We start from the raw sequence: 12,396 nt of genomic DNA, 5'->3' as shown, positions 1-12,396 counted from the left end.
CTGCTGCTACTGCTGTTACTGCTGCTACTGCTACTGCTGCTGCTACTGCTTCTGCTGCTGCTGCTGCTTCTGCTGCTACTACTACTGCTGCTGCTGCTGCTATTGCTACTGCTGCTGCTGCTTCTGCTACTGCTACTGCTACTGCTACTGCTACTGCTCTACTGCTACTGCTTCTGCTGCTACTGCTACTGCTACTGCTACTGCTGCTACTGTTTCTGCTGCTACTGCCACTGCTGCTACTGCTACTTCTACTGCTGCTGCTGCTACTGCTACTACTGCTACTGTTACTGCTTCTGCTACTACTGCTGCTGCTGCTACTGTTACTGCTGCTACTGCTACTACTACTACTACTACTACTACTACTACTACTACTACTACTACTACTACTACTACTACTACTACTACTACTACTACTACTACTACTACTACAGTTTCAGTTTTCAGTTTGAATTCGTAAAAAGTACAAAGCAATGCTAATGCGAAAAAACTGTAACAGAATAATTAAAGACCATGTGTGACTGTGAAGAGAGTTTTTAAAGTAGGTTGTTCACCTTGGATATGAGCAGCTTCTTTTATCTTTAGTTTAAAATTGGAAGAAACATGATCCTAAATATTAAAACAATTTGGCGAACATTTTTTTGATCCTTTAAATCTATTTTTTCATCGTCATATTTTAAAACTTATTAATAATTCATAAACCCATTTACCTATCAATTGTTATGCGGTGTTTCATGTATGCTAATTTCCAACGTTCACAAAAGCATCATTGTTATGAACTCTCTTGACACACGCTTTTCCAGGAATGTTTTTGAAGCCGTGTTTTATCGGGTCTAAAACCACTCGGCTGCGCCTCGTGGTTTTAAATCCCGATAAAACACTGCTGCTCGTTTTTGAAACATTACTTAAAGCATCACCCACCGATGTGATGTTTAAGCTTTATTCTGTCCCTGTCGTTTTAGGGTTTGCCTGTGTTTTGTTGGAGTAATTTCACGTTCCCAGACAAGCACGTTGGTTTGGTAAGTTGAATGTTTAGCTATTTCATATGAATGACATTTTTTAGAAGGAAATTAACCACTTTCAGTTTTTATTCGAGAGTCACTTTTTCATCCACTGAAGTCCAGTTGTTGAGATAAAAGATAAGTTCACGCGACAAAAACCCTCCAAAAACAAAATGAAGGGGAAAACTTTTTAATTACTACGTGAAAGAAAATTCGGATAAAACAAGGGTCTTTGGTTAAATGTGGCTTTTGTAAGAGGTTTGTTGTTGGGTATGAAGGTATACAACCAGTGTTCAATGTGGGCATTTTACAGTGGGTTTCCTTTCTTTTAATGTACCGTATATGCCAGGTGTTATGTTCAGAGAGTGAATTAAAACAGAGGCTTAAAATTAGGCCGGTAAAAGCAGCGAAATCATTTTAAAACAAATAAGGCAAAACAATTCCCTCTGCCCTAAAACTGATGATAAAAGAAAGAAAGAAAAATTGTGGTCATTACTGCCGTTAGCGTTGTTTGTGTAATACATGCGACAGGATGTGACAGATATTAGCACTGTAGGCAAAGTATTTAACAATAATTGCTCCTTTTTTTCAGCCTGACTGCTACAACTTTGATTTTGTGACCATGAAGCCGAAACTTTGAGAGAGATCACTCAAACTGAATCAGCTCGCAATTGGGATTGCAAATATTTTGAACTGGAATCGTGTTTTATACAATTTTTTTTCCAATTAAATCTTTGATAGTAAAATGACGTTACACAGGGCACCTACAACCTCATACCCGTAGTCCTCCCCATTCCCCCCTCCATTCTCGAGGGAGGAAGAGAGAGGATTCTGGTAACGAGTTTGGCACCTTAGTCAGTCTTTGAATTTTTGATTGAGGTTTGGCAACTTTGTATTGGGTTTCCAAACTCTCCATCCATCCAAAAAAGCACATTTTTTTGTCTGAGTGTGGCTCGTTGAATTTGTTTGATACCTTTATCTGTTTGGTACCCTCTGATAAGGAGTGATGGTATTGATCAATCAAATTATAACTGAAGGTCATCTTGACCAGGAAAAACCTCATTTGCATTTACTTTCAATACACAATGTGCATATGCGACTTCCATGACTGAAGGAAGGTGCTGGAAGCCGTTGTGATTATTGTATTTTGATTTCCTTATTTTGTGTTTCCTTTCCTCTTTTTAAATTTAATTAAATAACTCCTACAAAGGAAAGGAATGTTAATTGCGTTTAAAGTGTTCAGATATGGTATTTTGGTACGTCAATTTTCGTAACAACTTTTCTAACTTCCTCAAGAAATTTTTTACCTTCTATGTCACGTTCCTGACAAGAACAATGCACTTTAGAAACACTCAGGGACTATTTGTTCTTTTATGTTTGTAGCTTTGTTTTATTGATTGCATGATTACCGAATATCCGTTTTTGGCTAGCCGCACAAAGCTTTTTTTCATTATTATTTCCTTTACGTCAAAGACATGTATTAAGATCCTTTTTCTGTAAGCACGTTTCTCAGTTGCGAGGAGTTTTCAAACTGTAAGGAGTTCACGGAGCTATTTCTAACGGAGTCTCTAAGAGAACGTGGAGTAACTTGTTCTCAACCCCGGAGTCAAGATCAGACGTAAGTTACGCTTGTAAAATTCCATGTATTCTTTCCTTTCGTTTTTTACGGCGTTGAATTCGTAGTTTTTTCCGTTTCTTTAGACTTAGACAATTGTATTCTTTTTAGTTTTCACCGCAAGTGTTGTAAATAGACGGCTCAGCCTGATCCTAATAAACGCGTTAGTCTTGCTGCCCTTGCCGTGTACTTCACTGTGGTTGACCTGGCGAACTCCAGTACACAACACCCCGTGTCTGCGGTACTGGGAACGCGACAGTGAAAAGTCTGATCAAGAACAGATTGAGGTAAGCCGTAACTGAGTAATCAGCGCTGAAAATGAGTGGCCAGGAAGCCGATACGCCAAACAAAGGAGAAGTCTTGTCACATCAAGAAGTAGTCGGTCGAGATCTCGATAGAAGAGTTAGAACATTGTCTAGAAAAGCGTTAGAAAATGAAATCGATCAGAAACATCGGGAAGCAAATGTCGTGCACAAGATGCTCAAAGACGTCATACGATCTACTGAGGGGATAAACGGAGGATCGGATCTGGACGAAGTCTTGCGTGACCTCGAGGGATTCTCTGGGGAATTAGACATAAAATTGCAAGAAATAAGAAGCCTTTACGCACAAGATAAACACAATTACTTTGGGGATGTAGAAGTTCGTCTTGTGGAAGAGAGCCTAACTCTCGAACGAGCAATAAAGTTAATACAAGAAATAAAAAGTAGACAATCCGACAAATTGTTGGAGACAAGCTCGCGTTTATCTCGTCACTCGCGCCGTAGCAAATCCTCTGCAGGCTCGTCCAGAGCGAGTAGCGCCCGAATGAAAGCGCTCGCCGAAGCGGCAGCGGCACGGGAAAGCGCGGACTATGAGAAAATGGTTGCCGAAAAAGAGCACGAGCGCAAACAACGCGAAGCAGAAATTGAGCGCACACGTCAACAAGAACGCGCGGAACACGCTAAGGAGCTAGCAATTATCGCCGCGGAGAAAAAAGTCGCAATAGCACATGCGAAGCTCAAAGCGATCGAGCAAGCTATAAACGAGGAGGAAAATGAAGAAAACGCGAAATTAGAAATCGAGGGGATTCCAAAGGCTAAAAGCGACGAAAGAACATCCACGTGGGTTCATTCTTTCTCACCGCCGGAAATTCCTCCGCCTAAACGTAACTCAACAGAACAAAGCACTCTTCTGGCGAGAGGCCCCGAGAGACAAGAGAACACACCTCTCAAGGGAATTTCCGGAACCCCACGCACAAAATTGCGCTCGACCCCAAACCAGCGGGAAGACAATGGCGAAAATTCGCGGCACGTGCTTCCGCAGTCATTAATCGCATCAACACCAATTAACATAACCGGGAGTCAGCTAATTGAATCGTTGACAACTGCAAATCAACAAATAGTTTCGGGATTGGCGAGACAAAATCTTCCGAAATGTCATCCAGACACCTTCAGCGGAGATCCCACGCTTTTCCATCCGTGGAAAGCGGCCTTCAAAGCGATGATCAGCGATGTTAACGTTTACCCCGTTCAGGAAATAAATTATTTGCGTAGTTTCACCAGCGGAGAGGCTCAAAAACTGGTTGACAATTACCGGAAGCGAAAACAGCATGACCCCGGCACGCTATTGAACGACCTATGGGGGGAATTGGAGAGGCGTTTCGGCAGCGCGGCCGTAATAACTAAAGAATTGTTGGAGCGTTTGAACAAAACCGCTGTTTTCAGCGAAAACGAAAATGCTAAGTTACAAGAATTTGCCGATCTTTGCGCCGATGTGGACAGTCAATTGACCTACTTACCAGGTCTCGCGTGCCTTAACTTTCCAAATACCATACAACCGATTGCTGAGAAGTTGCCTCTTTCTTTACGCGGAAAATGGGAGAAAGAAATCGCTAGGTACTCGGAGAAAAATGGAGATGAGTACCCCGGCTTTCGTGTCTTTTCCAAAGTAGTCCTAAGGCATTCGAGGATTAAAAACAATCCAAACATTCTCGCAGGCGCCACGCACACTCCTAATGGCTCATCAACCTCACCCAATCGGAGAGTTCAGAGTAAGAGAACACTTAAAACGAACACAGGGCCAGCTAGCATCAAACTGGAGTCAGCCCCACCCAAAATCGAGGAGACAAAACGATGTCCCTTTCACGAACGAGGTGGTCATAGCTTAGAAGAGTGTAAGGCTTTCGGTGCTAAGCCCCTGGAAGAGAAAACTGACTGGATCCTTAAGGCCGGACTTTGCTATCGCTGCCTATCCGAAGGTCACAGGGCCAGCGACTGTAGGAAGAAAATACAGTGCAGCATATGCAAAGATGATCGCCACATCGCGCTTCTTCACAAGGAAAGGCCGAGGAGATTTGCCGCAAGCACGGAAATCGTTGACACCAAGTGTACACTCGCTTGTAAACCTATCGAGGGTGGCGTATCATGCAGCAAATTGCTATTGGTCGACGTGAAGAACAAGGAGAAACCACATACTCTCCACCGAATTTACGCTATCGTTGACGAACAAAGTAACTCGTCCTTGATCAGCAGCGAACTCGCCGATGAGCTAGGAGCGGTCGGTCCGGAGGAAAAGTACCTTCTCACCACATGCAGCGGCGAGAAGGAAATCAAATACGGACGGCGAGTCGCAGGTGTAATCATACAAGCCCTTAATGGAGTAACGTCGGATCTACCCACCCTGATCGAGTGTGACAGCATCCCTCACGATAAGCGCGAAATTCCTACACCGGAGATGGCGAGGAGATTCCCTCACCTTCACGAGATTGCAGGCGAAATCCCACCCCTGGATCCAAACGCAGACATCCATCTGCTTCTCGGGAGAGACGCCCCAGAGCTGCTCAAGGTTCGGGAGTTCAAAAATGGACCCAAAGGAGCCCCCTGGGCACAAAAGCTTTCGCTCGGTTGGACGATAATCGGACAGATGTGCCTAGACATCGTCGGAGGCCCAGCACACGTGCTCGCTTGCCGCACCAGTCTCCTCTCGGCCAACAACGGAGAGCCTTGGAAGAAACACATGGAGCCAGAGCATTACGAGTTGATACCGTGCCCCAACCAGTTTAGAATCAAGGAGAGCTTCTCAGAACGGAGAGAGGATCCGGAGAACGATATCTTCCGCACCACACGAGAAGATAACGACGTCAGCCTTTCCTGCGAAGATCGAAAGTTCATCGAAATAATGGAGACCGGTATAAACAAGAACGACACCGGTAACTGGGAGATGCCACTTCCCTTTCGTCATAAAGATACCAAGATGCCTAACAACCGAAGTCAGGCAGTCAACCGCTTAAATGGTCTTATCAGGACGCTAAGAAAGAAACCACAAATGGAGAAAGACTACCTGGAGTTCATGCAGAAGATCTTAGACAAGGGTCACGCATCCCCAGCCCAACCAGCCAACTCCCAGTCTGGCCGAGTATGGTATTTACCGCACTTCGGTGTTTACCACCCCAAGAAGCCGACTCAAATACGAGTGGTATTCGACTCATCTGCCGAATTTGGAGGTGTATCACTCAATAAGGAGCTTCTTCCCGGCCCGGACTTGATGAACAGTCTTTTGGGAGTCCTTATTCGCTTCAGAAAGAAAACAACGGCCGTAATGTGCGACATCGAACAGATGTTCCACTCCTTCCACGTGGACCCCAGCCACAGAAACTTCTTACGCTTTCTCTGGTTCGAAGACAACACTCCTGGGAAGCCTATAACGGAGTATCGCATGAACGTGCACCTTTTTGGTAACGGTCCCAGCCCAGCCGTAGCCACGTTTGGCCTTAGAAGAACGGCATCTGACGGCGAGGAGAAATTTGGTAAAGAAGCCGCTCAGTTCGTCCACCGTAACTTCTATGTAGACGACGGCCTAGCCTCGCTACCCACAGGTGAACAGGCCATCGCACTCATCAAAACGACCCAAGCAATGCTAGCCACAGCAAACTTACGACTTCACAAGATCGTGTCAAACTCAGTTGAAGTAATGGAGGCCTTCGCAACAGAAGACAGGGGGAAAGGAGTGCGCGACCTGGATTTGCACCGTGACAGCTTGCCGGCACAGCGCTCGCTCGGAGTCTCCTGGGATCTTGAGAAAGATAACTTTACCTTCCAAGTTTCTCCACCTGACAAGCCATTCACACGGAGAGGAGTGCTCTCGATCGTCAACTCTGTGTACGACCCCCTAGGCCTTGCTGCACCAGTGCTGTTGGAGGGGAGGTTACTACTACAACAGTTAGTAGCCATGGGGAAGAAAACGACCGAAAACAGACCGTTAGGATGGGACGATCCTTTACCAGACGCACTTCTAACTCAATGGCAAAGATGGCGAACCTCACTTAACAAATTGGAGAAGGTATCAGTTCCCCGCTGCTATCGCCCAGTGGACTTTGGTACTGTTGTTCGGAGAGAAATTCACGCGTTCTCAGACGCAAGCGAGAACGCAATCGGAGCCGCCATTTATCTGCGTCAAGTTGACAGCAAGGGAAACGTTTGCACAGCGCTACTGTTAGGCCAGTCTAAAGTAGCCCCCTTACAGACAACAAGTATTCCCCGCCTAGAACTGTGTGCTGCTGTTCTGGCTGCGCAAGCCGTAGCGAAGATTATCAAAGAAATTGACATGGAGATCGATGGTATCACCTTCTATACGGATTCGAAAGTTGTCCTTGGTTACATTCAAAACGAGAGTCGGAGATTCTACGTTTACGTCGCAAACCGTGTGCAGCTAATTCGCAAGGTCTCCAGTCCCAACCAATGGAGGTACGTGGATACAAACGAGAACCCTGCAGACCTTGCCACACGTCGTCTGAGTGCAGAAAGTCTCGCGGCTTCAGACTGGTTCACTGGACCGCGCTTCATGCAAGACGAAACAGCAGCAACAAACGGAGAACAAGAGGAGATTCCAATAAGCGAAGACGACCCAGAAGTTAGGAAAGAAGTTTCGGCTTTCAGCACACAGACAAACAAACGCCATGGTTTGGGAGCTGATAGGTTCTCACGTTTTTCAAGCCTTTCCTCGCTGCAGCGCGCAATTGCAAATCTTATTGTTCTGGCCAAGGAGTTTAAACGGAGAAAATTCAAGACTCGAGAAACAAGGGAGCGGAAGCCAGTGGCAATAAAGACTGCACCGCGGCTGCGCAACCCCACATTAAAGGAGCTTCAGCAAGCCATGACAGTCATAATTCAGACCGTCCAGGAAGAAGCCTTCGGAGAGGAGCTCAAGTTGTATCGTGGTGAACATCTCAGCGGGGATAAAAGCCGCCGCGAGCGAATTAGTGAGAAGAAAAGTGAAATGAAGAAGTCAGCCCTATATCGATTGGATCCGTTCGTTGACGACAATGGCATACTTCGCGTAGGTGGCCGCTTGCGACGTGCAAGGCTGGAGTACAAGGAGAAACATCCCGTGTTATTACCTAAGGGTTACCACGTCTCAAAGCTAATAGTACGCCATTATCACGGTCAAGTCCATCATCAAGGACGACAAATTACACATGGCGCCATCCGACAAGCTGGTTATTGGTTAGTGGATGGAAATCACGAGGTAGCAAAGGAGCTCAGTCTATGTGTTCTTTGCAAGAAGCTACGTGGACCTCGCCTAGAGCAGCGAATGGCTGATCTACCGGCCGACAGGGTAGAGGCTACCCCACCCTTCACTAACGTTGGCTTTGACGTTTTCGGACCCTGGCTGATTCAGACTCGAAAGACGAGAGGAGGAACCACCGGTTCTAAGCGTTGGGGTCTAGTCTTCACCTGTCTCAGCAGCAGGGCCGTCCACATTGAGGTCTTAGAGTCTATGGACACAAGTTCCTTTATCTGTGCGCTTAGACGCTTCTTCGCGCTTCGAGGCCCCGCATCGCTACTCAGGTGCGATCGAGGTACCAATTTCATAGGAGGGAAGTCAGAACTAGATGAAGCAATGAAGGAGATGGACCAACGCAGATTGGAGCGATACGTCAAAGAACAAGGTTGTGAATGGCGTTTCAACCCACCATACGCTTCGCATTTCGGCGGTGCGTGGGAGCGGCAGATAGGGACCATACGGCGAGTGCTGGACGCCATGTTCTTGGAGCTCGGGGGATCGCAACTCACGCACGAAGTTCTAGTAACACTAATGGCAGAAGTTACAGCGATCGTTAACGCACGCTCCATAACCACCGTCATGTCTGATACGGAGGAGCCTGAACCCCTCTCACCTTCCATGCTTCTGACTATGAAAACACGACCTGTCGGTCCCCCGCCTGGAGAATTCCTACCTGTAGACCTGTACTCACGGCGTCGTTGGAGACGAGTCCAATACCTTGCAGACCAGTTCTGGTTGCGATGGAGGCGGGAGTATATGCAGACACTACAAAGCAGAAGCAAGTGGAATAGTTCAAAGCGAAATCTCAACGCTGGTGATATAGTCCTTGTCAAAGAAGACGGCACCCACCGAAACAACTGGCCTCTGGGACTGATATCCGAAGCTATCAAGAGCGAGGATGGTGCAGTAAGGAAGGCCCAAGTTGTACTGTGGAGAGAGGGCAAGAAGAAAACGTTCTTACGCCCAATAAAGGAGCTTGTTCTGTTGGTACCTGTTCAAGCCGATGGAATGCAACCTACTGAACACCGAAGTAAAGTTTAATGGAGCAAGGATTAATCATCCTTGGGCGAGGAGTGTCACGTTCCTGACAAGAACAATGCACTTTAGAAACACTCAGGGACTATTTGTTCTTTTATGTTTGTAGCTTTGTTTTATTGATTGCATGATTACCGAATATCCGTTTTTGGCTAGCCGCACAAAGCTTTTTTTCATTATTATTTCCTTTACGTCAAAGACATGTATTAAGATCCTTTTTCTGTAAGCACGTTTCTCAGTTGCGAGGAGTTTTCAAACTGTAAGGAGTTCACGGAGCTATTTCTAACGGAGTCTCTAAGAGAACGTGGAGTAACTTGTTCTCAACCCCGGAGTCAAGATCAGACGTAAGTTACGCTTGTAAAATTCCATGTATTCTTTCCTTTCGTTTTTTACGGCGTTGAATTCGTAGTTTTTTCCGTTTCTTTAGACTTAGACAATTGTATTCTTTTTAGTTTTCACCGCAAGTGTTGTAAATAGACGGCTCAGCCTGATCCTAATAAACGCGTTAGTCTTGCTGCCCTTGCCGTGTACTTCACTGTGGTTGACCTGGCGAACTCCAGTACACAACACCCCGTGTCTGCGGTACTGGGAACGCGACATTCTACAATTCACTAATTTAAATTGCATTTTTTTTTTTATATGTAAAACAACTCTCAAGAAAGTTCTGAAATCATAGAAAGATATTACATTGATACTAACATATATTTTATTGGAAAACTTATTTCAAATTTGTAAATGGTATCGTTTTGGAAAATAAAATTGGCACGCGGAAGCACTGTAAAACATTCACGAAATAAAAAGGCATTTTATCCCTTGGTTGTCGTAGCAACAACGAGATTTTAAAAAACCGTGAGCATATTTCTGTGGTTGTCTCCGTGTGCTTTCGATTCGTTTGTCTTCGTTGATGCTTTACTGATCTTCGCTATTCCCTTGCATAAAACAAGAAAACCCCGTGGAAACGCAAGCCCCTTGTTGGAGGCAACCCGTATCTCTCAGCTGTTTCGAGTTATCCTGAGCACAAAGAAAAAAAATTTTAATTCCTTAAAAATAAAAAGCCGGCTATGTTTTTGCGCAACAGCGGCTGAGGAAAGACAACGATGAAAAAAAATGCACCTAATTGCGTGCGATTTGCGCTAATTCGAATTTCAAGTCAATCATCATCACAAACAATAGCAAGTCCTGGCCAAACAATCGCAAATTATTACAAGTTTAGTTCGAGACTGCGTTTAGGGACAATAGCCCTTTTCACGGTTAACTTTGCTCATTTGAATTACAATGAAATCTAGCATGTATGAGAGGCGATTTAGGGCTATTTTGTAGTTTTAGCCTGAAATTGCCTCGCATCCACGTCGGATAACATTGTAATGCAAATAAAAAACATTAACCGTGAAAAGGGCTATTCTGCAGCTGTTAAACTCAAGAAAATAGCTCATTCGATATGAGAAGAAGCAAAACGCCCGACAGTTATTTCAGGCGTTCCCCGGTATGTATGCAACAACAACATAAACACAACAAACCATTAACCCTATTGCAATATTTTATTTTAAAACAAATCAAAATGATTACATAAGCCATACACTGAAACACCGAAGTGCTGATATTGTGCGGGAAACAGCGTTACAGGTTACAGAAAAACTACATTGCCTGTCTACAATTAGAACGAAAAAATCATCCATCATTGTATGAGTTGATTTCTACCTTAGGATTGTGATTTATCTTACGCGTTAAATTGCAAGGGATCGGTTGTTAACGGTAGACCGGAACCCTAGAAGAACGAGCTCAGTATCTCGTTACTTATTGCTCAAAAGTCATTTTCTAAACTAATCAAATAATAGTTAAAAGGCCGCCTAGGACGAGGCCATACTAGGTTCCCCGAGAGTCGTATTGGTTTAATGAACATTCGCAAGACTGAAGTGTGTGGTTGAAGTTCTGATAGGTATACTCCAAGTGATCGCATTAAACCAAGAACGGGGACTTCTGTTCTCATCATTTCTGAGTAAGACACATGCTAGACTGATAGAGGTCGCTTCTGATAGTCGATTGGAGGAGCAAGAAAAGTTTAAATTAATTTGGTTTCTTACCCCGGCTGCTCGACTATTTAGAAAGGTTAAACTAGCAGTCTAACACATTGGCCGCATAATTTAACATTCAATACACCATAGACCAGACGGTAAGCAGTCGCTACTTTTCATCTTCAAAGAGAGTGGGACAGTGAAAGTCTTCGACAAACGAGACTCGCGATTCTCTCATACTATTTCCCACTATCTTTGAAGAGAAAATAACGACTACTATCACGCTTATTATTACCCAATACTTAAATAATTATGTTGTAAATACATAAACATTCAATTCCCCATTAATAGAAAGATGAAATCAAGTGCAATGTTGTAAATCCCCAAAACAACTAGCTGCAAATGTACACTCTAATTAACTACAAGCCCCTTACTTATGACAATACACACAGATTATATATTCCACTCAAATACAAACTATTTCCCTCGTGTTTCTACAATACAGTTGAAGCAACACGTAGACAGACTTAAACATAGCTGTGCTAAAGGAAAACATTTCTATTTCTAAATACAGAAAGTTCAGCGTTAAAAAATACATCTTCACACACAAACTTCGTAAAACTAAACTATTTATAATCAGAACAAAACTGCTTCTCGTTGGGTAACGAAAGTAATATAAGACGGCATAATACGTTGATGATTGGTGTTACCTCAATTTGCAATCTAACACTTATGTCCACACAGATATTTAGTTAGCACACTGATATCACACTGGTAAGGCAACGAGCATCTTCGCTAAAAAATGACATCAGTGAATACGAATGCGAATAATGTTTGCAACCTGAGATTCGTGTATGCACTGCCTTACTCAAGTACATATCTATTCTGGGTATTTTAAAGCTGGTTGCTGTTAACATAAAGTTCTCAACCACAGCCTCGATGGCACTGCGAGCACAACTGATACAAAATTAATTAACAAATACATAAATTACGTTAAACACATTGAAATGAACTTGTTGTTACATTGTTATTGTTGTTTTGAGCAGAGCTGAACGTCTGCCATTAGTGCTTTTACTTTCATATCACAAGTGATCAACATGTAATTTCTTCGTAAAATACCAGTAAAAATCACACATACAGGAATAAAGAATGAACCACCATAAGAAGATATATATATGGAGTTCAGTGAGGA

General features: G+C 44.0%; 3 protein-coding genes and 1 long non-coding RNA gene across 6 annotated transcripts in view; 2 read left to right on the top strand and 2 right to left on the bottom strand.

Moving 5' to 3' along the window:
* Positions 1–1,884, top strand: part of LOC146454603 (lysosomal leucine aminopeptidase-like) — a 29,457-nt gene extending 27,573 nt beyond the window's left edge. Inside the window, exons 18-19 of the mRNA XM_085095269.1 lie at positions 960–1,016; positions 1,591–1,884. Coding sequence (XP_084951395.1) covers positions 960–1,016; positions 1,591–1,638 — 105 coding nt within the window. The 3' untranslated portion in view covers positions 1,639–1,884. The remainder of the gene's footprint in view (positions 1–959; positions 1,017–1,590) is intronic.
* LOC146454602 (lysosomal leucine aminopeptidase-like) overlaps positions 1–2,297 on the top strand; it is a 66,885-nt gene extending 64,588 nt beyond the window's left edge. The window contains exon 20 of the transcript XR_014859226.1: positions 1,878–2,297. The gene's annotated coding sequence lies outside the window, so the exon portion shown is untranslated. The remainder of the gene's footprint in view (positions 1–1,877) is intronic.
* On the bottom strand, positions 2,136–10,145 carry LOC146454601 (uncharacterized). The gene is made up of 2 exons (XR_014859227.1): positions 9,791–10,145; positions 2,136–2,305 (listed from the first exon to the last, which is right to left on the bottom strand). It is a non-coding gene; the product is annotated as an uncharacterized LOC146454601 (long non-coding RNA).
* A 566-nt stretch (positions 10,146–10,711) lies between these two features.
* The window catches only part of LOC146454598 (endosome/lysosome-associated apoptosis and autophagy regulator family member 2-like), a 39,897-nt gene continuing 38,212 nt past the window's right edge, over positions 10,712–12,396 (bottom strand). For 2 of the 3 annotated variants that reach the window (XM_085095008.1, XM_085095007.1), the window contains exon 32: positions 10,712–12,396. This exon is cut by the window's right edge. The gene's annotated coding sequence lies outside the window, so the exon portion shown is untranslated. The other variant, XR_014859168.1, reaches the window with a different exon arrangement.

The sequence above is a fragment of the Pavona decussata genome, unplaced genomic scaffold, assembly GCF_977016875.1.
Source record: "Pavona decussata unplaced genomic scaffold, jaPavDecu1.1 SCAFFOLD_300, whole genome shotgun sequence".
NCBI classification, from domain to species: Eukaryota; Metazoa; Cnidaria; class Anthozoa; order Scleractinia; family Agariciidae; genus Pavona; species Pavona decussata.
Note: the sequence above shows the minus strand (reverse complement) of the source record. Positions and strands in the feature narration are given on the sequence as shown.